Source organism: Camelina sativa, chromosome 9 (assembly GCF_000633955.1).
Source record: "Camelina sativa cultivar DH55 chromosome 9, Cs, whole genome shotgun sequence".
NCBI lineage: Eukaryota > Viridiplantae > Streptophyta > Magnoliopsida > Brassicales > Brassicaceae > Camelina > Camelina sativa.
In genome coordinates, this window is record NC_025693.1 from 27,898,460 (window position 1) to 27,919,796 (window position 21,337).

Below are 21,337 nucleotides of genomic sequence, written 5' to 3' on the forward strand. Positions count from 1 at the left end.
AGAAGCGGGTCGGGGTCGGGTCGGGTTTTTGCAGGTCAGGGTCGGGTCGGTTCCTTGGGTTCGGTTTATTTGCTCAGGCCTATTTTCAACTTTCTAGATAACTTTTAGATTACTTTTATATTTTCTTATTATTTATTTTATGCAGTATTGTTTATGATTAGTTGAACATTTTTAAAGTAGTTATTTCTTAATCTGCGTGCCTCTCTCAAAATATTTTATATTTTGAAACGGAGAGAGTATTATTTTTTACTTAACTTTTTAATTCATGGTTCGATGAAAAGCTAAGTCTCGTTTGTCTATTTAATAACGAAACCGGATACTATATTGCGATCGACGGTGATGGAGGTAAACAAATAATTTTGAAATCTGAGTTTGTCATTCACAAACAATTTCTGCCTCGCCAAATCATGATGTTATTAGTTTATATGAAGTCCTGAAGGATTCAGATATTGCAGCAATTATTGTTTTATTTTGTTTTTCTCGGTCAAGGGTCAAGACATCAGTTATTGCAGTATCATTTTTAACTTGAATACGTAATACGGTAATAGTAATACTAGTATTACAAACGTGAGATTAAATGGTATACCGTATACAGAAGAAGAAGAAAAAAAACTTGACTAATGACTAGAACGTCCCAATCTCATCTACTTTGACCGCAATAATCGATAAAAATAAAAAGAGTAGGGTGCTAAATTTTATCTTATTTTAACTTTTAAGCACAGTGAGCTGTCCTCTAATAAACCAACAAAGTCAATGCCTCAAAAGAACATTGGACAATGTGTCACTGTTACACCATGAGATTGATTAACAATAAACACAACTCATCGTCATTACCAAGAAAACCCCTAAACACAATTATTAGTACGTCAAAATCCATAATTAGTTAAAAATTACGTAACGTATTCGTGAACAAAAAGAAAGTGAAGACAGTAATGGTAAAGAGACGAGAGTGCTTTCAAAGAGCCTTTCCCTCGAATAAACACAAAGAGGTGACAGCCGTTATTAATACCGCCTGCCGTACTTTTTTCACTACAGACCACACACACACACTCTTCGCTTTCGACTTCCGAGACAGAAAAGAGAGAGAGAAAAAAAGAAGAATTCTTCTTGTAAAAGCTTTTGCCTTTTAGAGGAAAGAACAGTGCCAGATCTTAGAAGGATCCAAAGACCCATTAGGAGGAAAAAAGCAAAAAAAGCTTTTAACAAGTCAATAAAATCTTTATTTTTATTTATTACCCACAAGACAACAAACTTGCATTCCAACAAATCTCACTTCTTCTTTCCTCTTCTTCTTCTTCTACTTCTTCTTTCTCTCTTGTTTTTATTTGGCTTTGACTTTCACTGTCTCTTTGTCTTCATGTCCGTCTGTTTCTGAGGTTTTTGTGAGATGACTCACGTGTTGTTGGTACGAAGAGAGAGACATGGAAAGAACAGAAGATGGGACAAGAACTTGATCATGTGTTTCTTCTTCTTATTCTTCTTCTTCAGTTTTCAGATAGGTTTGTCTTCGTCAGCTTCTGTTGGTTATTCTCGTCGTCACTTCGTCGCGTTTCCACCGCCGAGAAAGGCTCTGAGCTACAGTACTACGGCGACGTTTCGTGGGCCATTGAACAGAGATAACATTTATGGAGACGACAAGAGAGTAGTTCACACGGGTCCCAATCCTCTCCACAACTAACTTTTACGCGTTGCTATTATTATCACTTACCCCCTTCTTCACCCCCACCCACCTACAAGGGCTACATCGCAAAAACGTAAGACGCAAACGTGGAACGCCGATCGCGATCCGAAGGTACTGGCTTGTTATGTAAAATCGAGTTTGTTATAGAATTTTGTAAGTTGGAATCCTATTTTTTTGTTTTTTTTTTTTCGTGGAGCACAGAAACGATTATATTTTAGCTTTTAGGGTAGGATTTGGTTCGGCTATATTGAACTCTTTTAATGTTAGTCTTAAGAATTTAAAGATTATACACCACTTTTGCCTAAAAACTAAAGGAGATTACTAAAGAGCAAATTCTGAATTGGTTATAAGTGTCGCAATGGTTACAATGTTGTTGTGTTTAATTCCTTTTCAAGAAATGTGAGATTATATGGATATAGTGATTGAAATATAAGGTGCCCTATATAATTTCATTTCGTTTGTGTGAGTGTGTGATGTTTTAAGAAATGAGATGGTATGGTTTTAGTGGTTGGAATTTGAGAAGACTAGTACAGAAGAAGCTTTGAATAATAATCTCATGATGTACTTTAAAAAAAAAAAAGATTTGATATGTAATGGTAATATGGTTTTAAAGTAATTGGAATTTGAGAAAGTGTGTGCAGAAGAAGCTCTGAATCATATTTACTTTCCTTCTTCAGCATCTACCCTCATTAAACCAATTTTTTTCTCTTTGCTCTCAACATATACCTACCCCTACTAATTGAGTAAGTGGGAATAGTTCTCTCTCATATTACTATTACCATCTTTTCAAATAACCTTTTTAATTATTTTAAGGAGTACCCTAAAAGTTTGAGATTTGCATCAACTGCTCTGTGACAAAAAAAAAAAAAAAAAAAAAAAAAAAAAAAANTCACAACTCTCAATCGACACATATGTAAAACGTACAAAACAGAGCCCATCTCAAACATATACTATATCAAAATAGTTTTCATCACGTAAATTTCAAATTTCAAAAAAAAAATCATGGCAACCATTTACAAACAGTGGTTTCGTGGGAATATGCAATACATCTTCGGATACTAACATTATCAGTCGAATTCGTTTTTAATTTTATTAAGAAAAAGAAAATGTCTATTAGTTAACTAAGAGTAAAAAGGTACTTTACCTCTGTGTTATAACTTTTAACAAACAAAAAAAGTGAGTAAAAAGATAGTATAATTGGATTGATTTCATTACATTAATCCTTGTAAGACATACTAAAATTTAACCATAATAAAAACTCAAAAAATTTACAATTTTATTCATAAATTAATTTATAATTACGATTTGATAGAAAGAGAAAATATAAACTTTTTGGGATGTGGGAAGTGAACTGAAAAAAAAAGTTTGCACGTAATCTAAGTATGACTCTATTCATATCATCCATATTGTTATACACTAAATATATTTCATTTATATTAGAATTTGTCGTCACCTAATTTTTTTTATCTAGCATTGATACATGTTTAACATTTTAAACTAGTGAAAGAATGATATAACGGGATAGAGTGACCGGAGTTTGATTGATATCATATTATTATTGGTTAAAAAGGACATATATGGAGAAGAGAGAAATGGTCAGGCCAGGGCTGTGAGTCTGTGACACTGTCCATCTTCTTTATTGCTCCCATCTGCCTCTCTTCTTTACCTGTTTCCTCTTTTTGTATAATCCTCACTTTTCTACATCTTCTTAAATATACGCGGTCACGTCAATTAATGTCTAAAATCTCGTTTAATGCCTACAAGCTTGAACGAGGTCCGTCGGTAAGATATTTTTTTTTGCAAATCCGTTACAGGTAAAACATAAGGCCAAAGTCTATGATATCTTGTTACGGCGTGTGTTTTGATTAAAAACTTAAAAAGGAATTATAGCGACGGTTTATGTATACGATGCATGCGATAACCAAGTTTCGGGCTTGTATTGTCTGAGAACTAATTCAAATACTGTCTTAAGAATATGGCTAGACAATATCGGCCGAAAATTTAAAGATGAAAACATAGCGGAAACTAGAATTTGAAAGACCAGGTTTGTTTTGTCAACCAAGGAAGACCCAACCACGTCAGTAACTCCTAGGGAAAAGTGTAACTAGATTTAAATATTTGTGCATTACTTCTTGCTAGTACTATTAAACACTCTTATAAATGTATTACCACGACACATAACGGTCTTAATTATGATGCACCTTTTTTAGCACTCCCAAAGATTCTCCAAGTATCGGTAGAAAATATATCATTAATGCACTATTTTGTTTGACCTAAGTTTTAGATTCATTTCATAAGAATGTGTGTTCTTAATTAATTATCGGCACTCACTAGCTATTTTCTTATTTGGGCATAGGATAGCATTTAGCCTTTTCGTACATAGAAAGTCGAAACTAGTTAATGTTAATAAACGGTGTTTGAACGTTAATGACTTAGCAATAATTTGCATTTATAACCCAAATTTGTTAACTTTTATTTCTAATTATGTACTCCTCTGTTTCACAAAGAGTGTCATTTTGACATAATGCACACAAATTAAGAAAATTGTTTAAATTTCTGTTTTACCCTTTATAAATACACTAAAGTTTTTTCTCTTTCTAATTAATAAGCTCAAATAATAAGGATAAAAAAGAGATTTAAGCTTAAAATTTGCATTGGAAACATAAAATGACACTCTTTTTGTAACAAGAAAAAGTGTCAAAATGACACTTATTGTGAAACAGAGGGAGTAGTATTTGTTTTTATCTCATGTACTCTCTCCATTTTTTTTTTTTTATCGTTTGTTTCACACAAATTAAGAAAACCATTAAATTTTCTGTTTTATTTTTTTTAATATATTTTCTAATTTTTTTATTGGTCATAACATTAATAAAGTTGGATAGAATTAGAATTTTTTACCAAACATTTTGTATTGAAAATCCAAAACGACAAGTATTGTGAAACAAAAATTTATCTCTAGAATGATAAGTAATAATAAACGGAGGGAGTAGTATATTGGTTTTATACTTTTATGTCTACTTGTATCTTTTTGTCCAAAACGACAAGTATTGTGAAACAAAAATTTATCTCTAGAATGACAAGTAATAATAAACGGAGGGAGTAGTATATTGGTTTTATACTTTTATGTCTACTTGTATCTTTTTGTGTTTTTTTTTCCCTTTTTCTCACATTTTTTTTGAGTGGATATTTTTTCAATTAATACATTGATTAGATTTGATTTCTAAGTACCCCTATTTTGGGGTCAATTTATAGGTACTTAAAAGTTATCAACATTCTTTTTTTTATAGGTAAATTCAATTTTTTTTTTTTGTTTTGTCTTATGTATATGAAGGGAACATAAATGTAGATCAAGACATAGCACAATGAAATGACCAAGACATATACGATACACACACCCGAACATAAATGTAGATGAAGACATAGTCTAAATGACTTATGCTAGTATTGTTGAAGTGTCACCATTTAGATTTAAATTTGATGATATACTTTAAATCTGAAAGATAAGTGACCTAAATCAAAAGGATACTGCACCACCAATAGATTATTTAGAGCATTATTACCGGAGAAATCGTATTCACCGTTACTATAAAAAAAGAATATTTAATATATGACTAATAAAAAACAGACAAGTGTTAAAAAAGACTGAGTAACGTTTCTTTAGCAAGTAAATTAAGTAACGGTTCTTCTTTTCCTCTCTCCTTTTTGTATTTTTTAATTAGTTTTTATTAAGAGAAATTGGGAAGAGTAACGACTACTAATGATGGTTACCAAAGTTCTCTGTTATTTCAGAAAAACCTTTAAAACATAATTGTCATTAAATTAGACCGGTCATGTATAAAAACAAGACTATTTAAAAGCCTATAGGGTAGTAACATTGGGCTCAAACCATATTCGGCCCATATGAGTAGAGGAGAAACAAAACCGGATAAAACCGGGGATTCGGTACGAGAAACAGCCGACTAAAAAGTAAAAAGAAAGGAGGAATATGCCATATAAGAGGTCAAAACAAAGGAGAAGATTCGTGAGTGACTCATCATCTCTGTCTCTGTCGCTGTTTCCTTCTTCTCTTCTTCTTCTTCTTCTCCTTTTCCAAAACTCTTTAATATCTTTGTTACTTCCATTATTATATTTTTTTCTGTTTTTTTTTTTTTTTCTTTTATTATCTTCATCGCTTAAAGGTTCAACTTCGATCTCAACATCACAAGGTTAGTAGTCCTCTACTCAAATCTCGCATATTTATAGTGCTATCAAGGTTCCTCTCACTTAGCTAAACCTGTTCTGTATTTACGATTTCAAATCGTGTCTTTTGATTCTACGGGTTAGCTTAATTCGTTTCAAACGTAACGATTATAAGATTGAATTTGAGAATCTATTGCTGCATGCTTGCTGACTTCAACAATTTTGGATGAATTGAATTCCCAGTTAGTGTTAAAACCCTATGAATTTGATATTGAAACTGAACAATTCTGGGTTGTTTTTCACAGTGAACCAAAAATCTAATTTTAGGTTTGACAGAATCTTCAAACTAATTTCTCAATCTGGCAAAAAAAAAAAAAAAACTTTAATTTTTAGATTTACTGGTTCAGTTGATTAATGTTTTTGTTTTCTTCTGGTGGTTAGAGTAGGAGCTGAAGAAAACAGAACCAAGCTAGTTAGGCTAGACCAGCAAGTAAATTATTGCTGGCTAGCAAAAGAAGAGTTTTTGTTTAGTGGGTTTTTGATATATTGAATCACTCCCTATGAGCCCTCAAAGCGTATCGAAGACGAGCAAAGCCCTTGAGGGTCTCCATGGGGTTCGTGTTGTGTCTCATTCTCCTTTTGGATTTGAGAGTATCGGTCAAGTCTCTAGCTTTGAGTCCGCTGATGCAGGAACAAAGCAGAGGCTATTCATTGAGTAAGTTCAATGGTTCTTTTATATATATCTTGTTGATCATTGTATCTGTAAGTTAAAAGGTGTTTGATTCAGTGTTCTTCTTTTTATCTTTCTGTAGACGTGTCTGGCAACAAAGACCTCCATGCTTAAGACCCATACATTGTTGCATCCACGGTAATATTCTGATAAACGTTACTCAGTTACTTCCATCTTGTTTTTCGTCTTTTATCTCTTTGCATCTCTGTGTGTTGTATCTTGATCCTATGGTTCTTCATTATGTTGACAGGTGATCGGAGTATCTTAGAAACAGCTGCTAATGTGATCACATCGATCCCTTTCATTTTCCTCGGTATGCAAACACCGAGGTAATCATCCTTTCTTGTCTATCTGATTAATCTATTATGTATACAGTTTTGTGTTCTTTGAAACGGTAACTGAATATGCAAGATATATATGTGACTATATAGGAAAAACCTGAACATGAAGGTGTATGCAAACTCCTTAATCGGAGTTGGAATCGCATCGAGTTTGTATCATTCTTCAAGAGGGAAGTTGAGGAAGTATCTTAGATGGGCTGATTACACAATGATAGCTACAGCGACAGTAGTAAGTCTTTTAAATTTTTGTCTATACCAATATTGGTACTAGTAATAGTACCTCAAATCTTGGTGATGTTCTATTCTACTTACTATCTGTTTGTATATTTGACAGTGTCTAACGAGGGCTCTTAGAGAAGAGAATCCAAAGTTCTTGATGGCTGCATCAGCTTTGGCTCTACCGTTCCAGCCTCTCGTGGTATCAGCTGTTCACACTGGAATGATGGAGGTGCTAAGAAATCTCAACTTTTTCACTCCATGTAACTAAAAATCTCAGTTGATGCAAATTATAACCAAATCTCTCAACTTTTGTTTGACTCAGGTAGCATTTGCGAAACGAGCCTTAGAGGATCCAGATTTGAAAATGGCTTATGATGTACACAAGATGTCTTCGTTGTTGGGCGGAGCATTGTTCATAGCTGATGATCTTTTCCCTGACACACCATTCATTCACGCCGGTTGGCATCTCGCTGCAGCCATTGGCGTTGGAACTTGCAACAAGCTTCTTCAGTAGTCCACATGTAGCAAATATATTATTTGAGTGATTGTGGAACTGCCATATTCTTGGTTCAGAGACACCACTCTTTATATGTGGTTTCACTGAGCTCCTAAATCAGCCGACATAACTAGTAATTATTGTAGTCATCTCTATCTTTAAAACTGTAAGGAATCGAAACAAGTCACCTGTTGTAATTTTAGGACAAAACACAAAACACTTTGTTTTTTCCCTCTCGCGAGCTTCAATCCTGGCACTTCTGATCACAGATGAGATACAGCTCAAAAAAGACCTTAGAAATCAAACTCATTAACTCAATCTCATATTCCAAAATATTTATTTAGTTAATATATTAGTTAACGAGTTAAATCGAGTGGTAGCATAATAATTTGGGTTTAAATTTTGTCAACAGCTTTAAATAAAAAAGGAAACTATTCTTTTCCAAAAAAGAAAGGAAATTTGAAATTAAGCAAAAAGAAAAACAAAAATAGCATGAAAAGTTTATTATTATGTAAAGGAAAAAGGAAATATTAAACTTCAATTCCTTCTTTGTTTAGGTTAGGTTTCTCTAAACACGTTTTCGTTTGCATACCCTAATATATATATATATATAGACGAGACACTTCTATCCTTCACTCTGAATCTGAATCTAGAGTTTTTTTTTTTTTCTTTGTCTTTGTATTCTCCACTAATTTCAAAGAATGAGTGAGATTGAAGAACTTGTGTGTATTGATGCAAGGGTTATCCGCAAATCTACATCGAACACGGTAGAGATCAGAGTAACGCGTAGAAACGTAATCACTTTAGGATCAGACACTACTCCTTCTCCTCGTCCGTTCCCAACTCCTCACCTCCTTTTAACCAACGTTATTAGCTTTGATGAAGACTACATGAATCTTCTCCTCTATCCAACCCTCCCAGATCGCAACTTATGCAGTATTCTCTCCTTCGAGATTGCTTCCGAAGCCAAACGAGTTCCAGGGCCATTGTACATCTCCTTTGACGTCACGTTAAGGCCAGAGATATTCGAGGAACCAGACATGGAAACATGCGCTATTTGCTTGGAGGAGTCACAAGACTTAGACGAGATGCCAAATTGTTCGCATGTCTTTCATGATTATTGTATGCATGAGTGGTTATGTAGGACTAACCATTGCCCTCTCTGCCGTGCTGTAATTATGGATGACTAGCATCCCTACTCTACTCCAAAACAACGTCATGAAGAAACGATATTATATGCTGAGCCTTTGTTTTTTAGCCGAATTACAATACTATGTATAACCAAGTTGAGATTCATCGCCGATCTCTTTTCTTTTGTACAATTATGAAATTGGAATTTTCACATAGACCAAAACTTCAAATATCTCGATTTAAGTTAGCTCTGTTTTAATTTTCCCTTGCTTGTGATTAAAGATTGAACTCAGAATGTTTCTTTTGTTTGCTATAGCGTCTTGTGCGTATCTTTTACGAATTAACAACACACAAATCTCAAGACGGTGATCACTTTAGAATCACTAGCTTAGAGTCACAAGACTTAGACGAGATGCCAAATTGTTTGCATGTGTTTCATGATTATCAAACTATCAATAAGTAGATCTCTTGATAGGTTTAGAGTTTTCAAAAAAATTCATTAATTGTTAGGTTATCTGATTGTTAGGATGATATCCGTAAAGTTTTTCATCTAGATTGATTATTGTTTATTCTATAGTAGCGAGAGCAACCTAGCTAGAATCTGATTTTAGGTTCATTGATAGACATGAGAATGTTATTGATTTTCTGAAATAATATTAGATGAGCAAAATTCCTATTTAAAAAGAGATTTGGTTTAGAGATTTTGTGAACTTATCAAACCTGAATTTAATGCTAGTTTAATCATTAGGATTTGCAAAGAAATTTGGAATTCTAGTTTTTAGACTTAGATAATTTTCGCAGCGACAGCTGGTTAATTTTACCATTGTGATTTACGTTCAAGAATTGTTCTTAATAAATCCTAACAATTGTTTAATATGATTTTCTGAATTTCCAAGAATTTTCCTGAACCTATCTTTTCTCTTATTAAATTGACTCTTGTTTTTTATTGCTTTTATTGCTCTTTTTATTTTAATATAAATTATTTGGTTGAGCATAATTAAATGGTTAATAATATATTATGTGAGTATAGACTCCTTGTGGATTTGATCCCTAAATACTACATTGATCTCTTAATTTGAGAGAGTAGTTCTATGATAAATTTGAGCTTATTAGAAGGATTGATTATATGAATGTGGATAACTTGTACATAACTACAAGTATTGTCATTTCAGAGGGTGCTGCCTACAACGATACGTACATGCAGTTCTGATCTTTTGATATACTGTGGTGAAGGTGACTATTTGAAGAAAAAGAATTTAAAAGCAGCAGAAGATCAGAACATAAAAAAGGTAATCTTGCATTAGCTAACAGCATGAGAGCACAAATACCTGTGAGAGTGATCATTGGTTCGGTGAAAAAGAATATATATATGGAGGCTTATATTCAGTTCAGAAGTATTGGCACAAGAAAAGACCTCTAGGAAATAAGGTCTTTATGTTTGAGCTTCCTAGACTTCATGGTCAAGCTTCTTTTAATTTTTTATTTTTTTTTGTTAATAATTCAAATTAGACGTTCTTATATTGTTGACATAAAATTATCCCCTATATATTAATAGAGAAGCATTTTGTTGAAAATGCTGATGTGTCGTCGCCAGAGCTATTTGGAGTCTTGGATATTTAATTGCATTTAACCATCTCAAGATAAACATATTTACAAAACAAATCTTTCGATTTATAAAATGTGTCACTGAAATATATAAAACAATGTTTATTTCATTATTATTTACATAAATATGCCATTAAAATTTATAAGTGATGATTCTTTCTATTAGTTTTAGAAAATGAAAAAACTTAATTAACTATTCAAACTAGAAAATATATTTAATTATTTAATTATCGTTTTATAAAAAATTTAATTATTAAAAGTTAATTATATTTCACAAAGAATTAAAAAATTATTCATCTATTTAACATTTTGAAATGCAAACCGATTTTAAAAAATCTGATGACTATTTATGTATATTTAAAAAATTAATTATCTCAAAAATATTAAAAATAAATAACATTTCGTAAACAATTTTAAATTTTTTCACCAATTTACATTTTTGAAAAAGAAAAATCTGTCTCCTATTTAAAACTTCCAATAACTATTCAAATATATTAAAAAAATTATCAAAAATAACTACCAAAATAATCATAATGATAAGATATTGAATTTTTAATAATTTAATAATATATGGTGATTCAACTATCTTAACATGGTACTGAATTTTTTGAAAATCCCAGACATTCATTTTTCTCTATAAATTTTTACCACTACTACACTTTTTATTATTATTTACCATTTTATATATTTTTCTCTTGGCATTCTTAAAGTTAGGATTAGTTTTAATTGATTGTCTAAAGACATTGTCTTATCTATTTAATAGCATATTGATGTAGATAATAATGTGTAATATAATTGATTAAAAAAAACACACAAAAATACAGATTACTATAACTGACAACATTTTATCATAAGTTTTTCTACCATGTTTAATTTTTTTTCCACATTACAAGGGTGAAAATTATTTTTACTAAAAATAATTAAATGTAAATTCAAATAAACAAAAAAATTATAAGTAAAATTATTATTCTAACACCTTAACTCCTAAATAAAATTTTTATTTGAATTGATTTGTCCCGCACTATGTGCGGGTTGTTATCTAGTTTATACTATATAGATACTTACCAAGGAATCTGATTAACTATACCTATTTCCATCTGTGAGTTACCAATTAGTATATATGTTGTTAACCGTAGAGATAGGATATTCTATAGAGCGTTTTCTTCATTCTTGACTAATTTCAAAAACTTGTGTTGTAAGTTTTTGGATTAATTTACATAAATGACTATGTTCTTAAGACAAACCCTGAAGTCACTGTATTTGTCTAGATTTTAATCTCGCTCTGGTCAAAGTTACAAATGATGATTGAAATTACTTTGCCATGGCAAATGATGTATGTCGGATCTAAAACATGGTTCAACGGTAGAGATCAGAGTAACGCGTAGAAACGTGATCACTTTAGGATCAGACACTACTCCTTCTCCTCGTCCGTTCCCAACTCCTCACCTCCTTTTGACCGACGTCATTAGCTTTGATGAAGACTACATGAATCTTCTCCTCTATCCAACCCTCCCAGATCGCAACTTATGCAGTATTCTCTCCTTCGAGATTGCTTCCGAAGCCAAACGAGTTCCAGGGCCATTGTACATCTCCTTTGACGTCACGTTAAGGCCAGAGATAATCGAGGAACCAGACATGGAAACATGCACTATTTGCTTCGAGGAGTCACAAGACTTAGAAAATATGCCAAATTGTTCGCATGTGTTTCATGATTATTGTATGCATGAGTGGTTATGTAGGACTAACCATTGCCCTCTCTGCCGTGCTGTAATTATGAAAGACTAGGGTTTATATATTATATGCCAAGCCTTTGTTTTTAGCCGAATTACAATACTATGTATAACCATGTATAACTCATCAGAAACGTAGATAATATGTATTTTTAATTGTTGATATATTTATTATTTTGTGATTATGATAAAATCATCTACATATATAGAAATATTTGATTGCTTGATACATTAAGTATAGTTTACATTAAATTCTATATAAATATAAATTGTAGGTGTGATTGTTTATATATGGCAGTAAATTAGTCATTTTTTGGTTCTTTGAAATATTGAATAGATATTAACAAAAATTAAGCAAAACATATGCAAGATATAAACAAAACATAAGTATAATATTTTTGCTTATGTGTTTTATAATGTATTAGATGTTTGAAAGTAAAATTGAAAAACCACATGAAAGTTGAAAATTTGCAACCACACTAACAAAATGCTAATATGATAATAAAAAATAGTGGTATGATATTTGAGAGTCTATTTTATGTATTATTACACATTAGTATTTTGTTAATTAATTAAAAATATCTTTTCGTATAAATTTTTAACATAAGTTCTCAACTTTTATGTGGTTTTTATTTTTAGTTTCAAACATTTAATAAATTATATAATACTCTATTAATACAAATAAAAAATAAAAAAATATGAAATAAGAAGAACTAATAATAAACAAAATATTATAGATTTTTAAAATAAAAAGCGTAAACACATTTTCAAACTAAAAACATAAGCTAACTAAAAAAATACGTGATCTTATAATTTTTTTTTTTGGTGTGGCCTTGGGCAAATGTCCTTTTCGATATACATGAAACACGGCACTGGTTGATGATTTCGTTGGAATTGTTATAAAAGCATGCCATCCTCTACACTAAAAAAATAATAAATATGGTTTCAACATTATGAAGAAATAAGTTTCGGCTGAAGAAATCGATTCTCTTAAAGATTGATGAGTATTTTAATTTGAATATGTGGAAAAACAAATCGATTCTCTCTATAAGATTGAGTATCTTGACATCATAAACATATAAGCTTTTTTTATTAGACTACATTTGTAGAGTAGATTTTAATATTTGTTAACCAATTACAGTCTACAGACATAAAAAAGTCCAATATAATTTATATAACTAGGCAACTAATAAGATGTGGAAGAATATGATATTTTTTTCAAGTGCAATTTATTTTAAGGTATGGTTAAAACGGATATTAACTAAATTATTAGTCTCTGTATATTATGCAATGCGTGAGACAATTTCTATTTATTTTTTAACTTAAAAGTTTTGGAGGATTATAGTTTGATGTCTTGAGGAACATAGACAACATAGATTGTGTTGTTAATTTGAATGATCATTATCAAACAGAGAATAAGATTCCACTTAGTAGAATACCATATTAAGAATAAGAATATACAAATCCAAAAACATTTATTTGACATTGTTTCCTAAAAAAATCTGAGTCTAATACCTAAGGCTAAAACTGTCGAAACACATTTAAATGTTCAAACCTAAACATAACCCAATGCCTTTAATAATTCAAATAGTCAATGTAACTATATTTTAATAGTAGTGATCCGATAAGACATAAGAACATAAAGAAAGTTTTACAAAGATAATATGTTACTGATTGATTCTAATTAGCATTGTAATAACTATTCAAATGGCTTATGATCTTCTTAATTCCATCGAATATTCATCTAACTACACCCTCTCTTATTTTTTTAAATTTATCTTGATAGTGTGAGCTACTGATTAGGCCTGCGCTCTATTGGAATGTTCTGTTCGATCTCGAGAAATTCGAAAATTCGGTTTAACATCTATCTCACCAAATTGGACCGAAATTAAAATTTGAGTCGGATCGGGTTAAAATAAAAATGTATTTACACAAGCCCAGAGTACGTTACATATACAAGTCCGATAAAAAGCCCAGTAAAAGAAGAATAGTGAAGGAGGTGAAAGGAGTACAAGAAGATCGAGTGATGGAGGAGGAGAAGAAAAAAGAAGAGACGGAATAAGAACACGATCGAGTGATGGAGGAAGACGAAGATGAGGTTGAGAGAGAGAGAGAGAGAGAGAGAGAGAGAGAGAGAGAGAGAGAAGGAATTGGAACAAAGGATTCGAGCAAAGAAGGAGATTAGTATTTAGGGATGAGAAGTGAACAAGGTTCAAGGTTTAAATCGGTTTTCGGTAACCGGTAGAATAACCGGTTTTCGATAACCGGTATGATAACCGAATTCTTTTAAGAACTGCTGAGCCGAATCCAACATTTTGAATAACGAATCCAACATTTTGAATAACGAACTAGAGCGCCTCATCTATAAACGAGATTTTGAGTTTTTAACTGCTCCTTTCTTCATCAATCTCTCTCTCTCGCTAGCTTCTTTCTCGATCTCGTCCGTTTAGAGTCTGATTAATCACAACTTTTTCCAGGAATAAAAAGTTTCTCGATCGGGAAAACAAAGAAAAGCCTCAAGAAAGACTTTATCAGCAAGGTATCTCTCTTGTTTTAGGGAATCACAGAGTGTTTTGTGGTTTTCTTTTAGCTTTTCTTTAACGTGTTCTTTAAAATGTTGGCTCAGCGTCTTCATTGCAGGGAAGAGAATCTGATGAAAACGCTATGTTTTATGATATAGTTTCCTCTTCTTTTGGTTTTAAAATCTCAATGGTTTCGATGTTGTATGTGTAATCGCAGGGTAGAATCTGATGGGTGGGATTGGTTGCGAAGATGATGAGACAGGGAAGACTATGATGGAACAGAGAACTGAGATTCAACGTGATCCTCCGACGATTACGATCACAAGTGATACAAGAAAGAGTCAGATGGGTCATGAAGATAAAACACGTGATCGTAAAGAAGATGAAGCAGAAGCACTAGAGTGTCTTATGAAGAAAGCTGGATTTGGTTTCAATGCTGCTGCTAATCCTAGTTTTAGGAGTACTAGACAGTTTGCTTCAGCCAAGAGGATGAATGCTCCATCTATTCCAAGTAAAGTTAAACCTCTAAGCTCAGAGGAATCTCTCAAATTGTTTGCATCTCTGAGCAGAAAGGGAAGGCAATCAGGTTCCTCCCAGGGCAAGCTTCTTCATATGGAGAAACAGAGAGAAAACAGGATTGGTGCAGTCCCTGGAGTTGAAGTTGGGGATGCATTCAAATACAAATTAGAGCTCAAAATGATAGGTCTCCACTTCAACGTCTTAGGAGGGATTGATTTTATGATAGTCGATGGTTTGTCCATGGCTACTAGTGTGGTTATATCAGATGGTTCTCCCTACAAGGATTCATGGAGTTCTGATGTTGTTACTTATTGTGGTGAAGGTAACAACATCAGAACTCCATGAATCCTTGTAGGGAGAACCATCTGATATTGAAACCAGCAGCAGACCAGAAGATGGAAAGAGGTAATCTTGCTTTATCTAATAGCATGAGAACACACAAACATGTGAGGCTGATCCTTGGCTTGAAGAACAAAGGAGAAAAGGAATATATATATAGAGGCCTGTATTCAGTGGAGAAGTGTTGGGATGAGGAAGGGCCCCTAGGAAATATGGTCTATAAGTTTGAACTTTATAGACTTCCTGGTCAAAAAATTGTGTTGTAATTTTTTGGATCAATTTGCATAAATAACTATGTTCTGAAGCCACATTCTTGGTTCGGAGACATCACTTTATATGTGGTTTCACTGAGCTCTTAAATCAGCCGACATAACTAGTAATTATTGTAGTCATCTCTATTTTTAATCAACGTAAGGAACCGAAACAAAGTCACCTGTTGAATATATTTCGTCTCTCTGTGAACCTCTCGCACTCTCACTCGTTAATTTATAATTAAAAGGAACATAACTTAAGTGTGAGTGACAAAGAGCTTTGTTCAGCTTATCGAGGGCTGGATTCAATCATGGCACTTTATTGATCAGAGTCAGTACAGCTCAAAAAAGACCTGAGCAACATTAGAAATCAAGCAATGAACAGTCTCTCTCAAACTCATCAAAGTAATTCTATGTTTTTTTTTTTAGTGAGAGCAGAGAATGAGAAAATAATTTTTCTGCAAAGTTATATATTTATCTCACACATAGAAATTTTATTGATCTTATTCAATATCAACACAGAAAAACATGAACAACAAAGAATAAATTCTTACGGGGTTTCGTCAAAGATCTTTGTCTTGTCTAATGTAGATGAGCATTCTCTATACCATTGACCATGAGAATCAATTTAAACAATATTACATTGATATAGCTATATAAGGGTCCTTTTATATAAAGGAGACTCCTATCTTGCTTAGCAGATTTAACTTTACTTCAAAGAAAACCATTTATCTAATATCATGGTTGAGATTTTAAGAAACAACGGACCAAAATTTAATAAAAGGAAAACACTCAAGTTGCAACGTATGGTGGTTCTTACGGTTTATGGTCTTGCACGCTCATTATGGGAATGCTTCACGATTATACAAATTTAGCAGACACTTGACAAATTTTAAAAATATGCTTAAGCAATAATTAAGAGAGAGATATTAGATGATAGGAAGTGTTAGTAACGTAACTAACTCACTATAGTCTTTTGTTGCTTCGCAACGAATCTTATATGTAATCTCCTTCCCCAAATGGGACATGATACATGTCAGTAACACAACATCTTCTTTAAATTAATGAATGCCATCAAACTCAAGAATTTAGATAACTTTATTCGTTGAATGGAACATAACATCTTCATTGTAAACAACGAGTATATCTGTCTGGGATGACAAGACGAGAGTTTGTCTACATCATGAACTGCTTCTTTCCAGGGGCGGATCTATGTAGTGATGGGGTGGGGCACGTGTCCCATGCTACTTGTTAAAAATTATCTAATACATTTGGTTAGTTTAGTTACACAGCTTAATTGTTACCTAAGTGCCCCATGCATCTTCTTTGGTGAGAAGTTCGATTCCTGACTTTCATCTTTTTTTGTTGTCTTTTTTTCCTACAACCAAAGTTCTTTTTGTAATGTTTACTTACAGGTTAATATTCTTTTCTACTCTAAATTATACTTACATTTAAATTTAAAAAGTCTTGTAAATCTAGTTAATTAGTACAATATATATGTATATATTTTTAACTTATCTAATATATATATATATAGTTGAAATCTATTTAAATAAAGGATTTTGTACAAAAATTAATCATATGAATTCAAAAATAATACATAATATAACTCTTGCATGCAACTTCTAAACATTTCTACAATTCTATGTATTAGTTTTTAATATTTTAAATGTAGATTTGAACTCTTCATAGTTGGACCATCAATTTGATATACTATTTATCTGTATTTTATAAATTTTACCGTGATTACGAAAGATAATATTGTGTATTATTTCTGATTTCTCGATTTTTTCTTTACGTTTTTTAGAGTTAGAGAATAAAAATTGCAAAGAAATGATGATTTAAAAAGTTAATATACTGCACAAAATTCTTATATAATAAATAGTTAGATATATTTTTCATTTAAATATATGTAATGTGCAATTGAATATTTTTTTAAGCAAATAAAATAAATTTTAAATATACAAAATATAGAAAGTTCAATTTCCTTAATATTTTATAATATAAATTTTTATTAAATAATTTGTACCCCACATCAAATTTCTTTCTGGATCCGCCCCTGCTTCTTTCTTTCTACGTTGTGGAACTTTTGCAAGTGTCATTATATGTCTTCAATTGCAACAATCTGCAAAAAAACACCAACACAATACGTGAGTATGAAACAGCGGTAATACAAAAATATATTAAGCATAACATTCATAATTTTTGTTTCTACGTTAGTTCAAACATATCAACGATGAATATAATAATTTTCTTCATTTGGTATATTAATCAGGTTTATATAAGTCCAAGGAGATCCAACAAAATGTTAAATTAACAATTCATTAATTTATACAATCGTTAGTGAACTTAGAACCGATTTATCATTAGAGAAAAAAATTCGTTCTCTAAAAAAAAATATTTTCAAAAGTAAAAGAAAATTTCTTCTGTAGAAATTTTACATTTTTTAAAAATAGAAATTTTCTCAAAAAAATATTCACTATATATTTTAGTATTTATCTTCTATTACTTTTATATTTTTAGTTAGATATAAAATTTAGATTTATGATTTATTTTTTAATAAACAAAAAAGGAAATTTACAATTTCTTATATATTTTCTATCCATCCAAAACAATTTCAAATAAACAATAATTGTAAATTGTTAAAAAAAAACTCGTCCTTATCTTTCTTAATCAGTTAATCTCTTTTTTCTTCCAAAACATCCGAATTTAATTAATATTGCTTCCTTTTTTCTTTCTATCAATTTAAAAAAAAAAAATAATTAGTCACAAATATTATATTATTATGTTAAAAATGAACAGAATTATAATTAAAATTTCTTTTTCTTTCTATTTATTAAATAGGGGTAAATAATATATGAGACACAAAAATTATATTATTTTTCAATAAGATAAATAGAATTATAATTAAAATTTCTGTAGAGTCTAGAACAACTTTATGTACAACAAGAATCTAGAAAGTAGAAAAATATAAGGAAATGAAAATATGCTTATGATAAAAGAAACATCGCCTTAGTGAGAAAGTGTTTTGTTTCCTCTCGGCTTTAGGTTTTGTTTTTCAAAACACGTTTTTGGTTTTGATATAAATAAGGACACACTCTCATCGTTTTCTATTATTAAATCCTTCTTATTTCCTTTAGGATTATCACGTTTTCTTTTTGTACTCTCCACAAATTCCAAGGAATGAATGAGATTGAAGATTTCGTGAGCATTGGTAAAGTAGTTACTCACAAATCTACATCTAACACTGTGGAGATCAGAGTAACGCGTAAAAACAAGGTCACTTGCACTCCTCCTCCTCCGTTCCCAACCCCTCACCTCCTTTTGAACAACATCCTTAGCTTTGATCACCACAAGATGTATCCTCTCCTCTATCCAACTCTCCCAGATCCCGGCTTATGCAGAATTCTCTCTTACAAGATTGCTTCCGAAGCCGAGAAAGTTCCAGGGCCATTGTACATCTCCCTTGACGTCACATTATCCACACTAATATTCGAGGAACCAGAGATGGAAACATGCGCTATTTGCTTGGAGGAGTGTTTCATATTGATTGCATCAATGAGTGGTTATGTCGGAGTAATCAGTGCCCTCTTTGCCGTGCTGAACTTATGGACGACGAAGACTGGTAGACGTTTGACGCTACTCCAAAACAAAAAGTCATGAAAAAACGATGGGGTTTTCTAATTGCCTTTGTTTTTTTTTTTTTTTGAAACTTCTAGGGCAGATGATGTATGTCAAATCTGAAACATGGTTCAATAGTTTTCAAAATCATAAACGCTTTACTGTCTAGCTCTCAGTCTCTCTGTGTACCTCTCGCACTTACTCGTTTTATTAAATCTAACATGGCGTAAGCATAAATGACAAAGTGTAGACAAGAACAAACCTCATCATGTTTGCAAGTTAAACAAGGCCATCTACGGGCTAAAACAAGCTCCAAGGGCTTGGAATGCAAGATTTAAGGGTTATGTGTCGAAGATTGGTTTCAGTATGAGCAAGAGTGACAATTCCTTATTCGTTTACAAACAAGGTAATGACGTCGCATACCTCCTCCTGTATGTCGATGATATCATACTCACTGCATCAAGACAAGCACTGATAGACGATATCACAGAATCACTCAAAAGTGAGTTCCCGATTACAGATGGAGGCAGATTAAGTTACTTCCTTGGTGTAAAAGCAGAGTACAACAAGGCTGGGATACTTCTTTCACAGTCGCATTACACAAAAGAGATCATAGCAAAGGCAAAGATGCAGGACTGTAAGCCAATTGCTACACCAGTAGATGTCAACTCAAAACTCACCGTTGAATGTGGAGACAAGATACCAAATCCAACCGAGTATCGAAGCTTAGCGGGAGCTCTGCAATATCTCACATTTACTAGGCCTGACATCACTTATGCAGTCCAACAAGTATGCTTGTTTATGCATGATCCTAGAGTACCTCACTTTCAGTCTTTGAAACGTATCATTCGTTACCTTCAGGGCACTCGCAGTCATGGTCTTCAGCTTTACAAAGGTGCAATCGGTTCTCTGACAGCTTATACAGACTCAGATTGGGCAGGATGCGCTGACACAAGACGGTCGACATCAGGTTATTGTGTTTATCTTGGCGAAAACTTAATTTCCTGGTCCTCCAAACGCCAACAAACTGTCTCTCGTTCTAGCGCTGAGTCAGAATACAAAGGGGTTGCTAATGTTGTAGCTGAAACATGTTGGATCCGCAATCTCTTACTGGAAATGCACATACCAATTCGAACAGCTACTTTGGTCTACTGTGATAATATCAGTGCAGTCTATCTCTCTACCAATCCGGTTCAACATCAGAGAACTAAACATATAGAGATCGATCTTCACTTTGTCCGTGAAAAGGTGGCTTTGGGTCAAGTGAAGATTCTCCATGTACCTTCTTCACTACAGTTTGCTGATATCTTCACCAAAGGACTTCCGACAATGTTGTTCAATGAGTTCAGGTCCAGTTTAACCGTCCGGTGTCCAGACGATTTCACTGCGGGAGGGTGAAAGAATATGACTTTGGTCTTCCTCAAAACTCTCCTCCAAACTTGGTCAATACTTGTTGTAGATACTCTGCAGATCCTCTGCATTATTCTCGGGAGTTCAATCTTGTTTGTAACCTCTCAGTCTTTATATACATTGTAATCTCGATTGTAAACCTTCCAAGGAAATACAAAGATTTTCAGTTTTTTTACCCGGTTCAACCTTGAGAAACATGAGAAATCAAATGATGACCAATCTCTCAAAATCTCATACTCCAACAAGCTAGGAAGAAGAAGCTCTGCTTTTATACTTGTGCAGCACGTAACCTTACTCCAAATAAAGGAAAATTAAAATTCAGCTAAAAATAGAATATAACAAAAAAAAAAAAAGGTAATCTCTTTTCTTTTCTTTTCTTTGAGTACAATTGAATTGATATTCAGATCTCTTGATTGTTCCTAGCTAATTTTCCCTTACTCGTGATTAAGGTTGAGTTGATTACTTGTTTCTTGGATTATTCATAAAACTGCCTGCAATTTTCTTTTGATAATTTACTAATTGTGGATTATGTGATTCAATTTTACTTTTGCGTTGAATTTTTC

The 21,337-nt window shown here is 32.3% G+C and overlaps 3 protein-coding genes across 4 annotated transcripts; all 3 read left to right on the forward strand.

The window, feature by feature from the left end:
- On the forward strand, positions 1,050-2,133 carry LOC104712653 (CLAVATA3/ESR (CLE)-related protein 17-like). Its single transcript, XM_010429595.2, has one exon. The coding sequence runs from the start codon at positions 1,388-1,390 to the stop codon at positions 1,676-1,678; it is 291 nt and encodes a 96-aa protein (XP_010427897.1). The 5' UTR covers positions 1,050-1,387; the 3' UTR covers positions 1,679-2,133.
- On the forward strand, positions 5,690-7,880 carry LOC104712654. 2 transcript variants are annotated; one of them, XM_010429596.1, is made up of 7 exons: positions 5,690-5,886; positions 6,302-6,575; positions 6,673-6,728; positions 6,841-6,919; positions 7,022-7,160; positions 7,266-7,379; positions 7,473-7,880. In XM_010429596.1, exons 2-7 carry the CDS (start codon positions 6,421-6,423, stop codon positions 7,662-7,664), a joined length of 735 nt encoding a protein of 244 aa, XP_010427898.1. In that variant the 5' UTR covers positions 5,690-5,886; positions 6,302-6,420; the 3' UTR covers positions 7,665-7,880. The 2 variants fall into 2 exon arrangements, with proteins under 2 accessions (XP_010427898.1, XP_010427899.1); XM_010429597.1 differs by having other exon boundaries at positions 5,701-5,886; positions 6,307-6,575.
- Positions 8,316-8,836, forward strand: LOC104712655 (RING-H2 finger protein ATL56-like). The gene has a single exon (XM_010429598.1). The coding sequence runs from the start codon at positions 8,348-8,350 to the stop codon at positions 8,834-8,836; it is 489 nt and encodes a 162-aa protein (XP_010427900.1). The 5' UTR covers positions 8,316-8,347.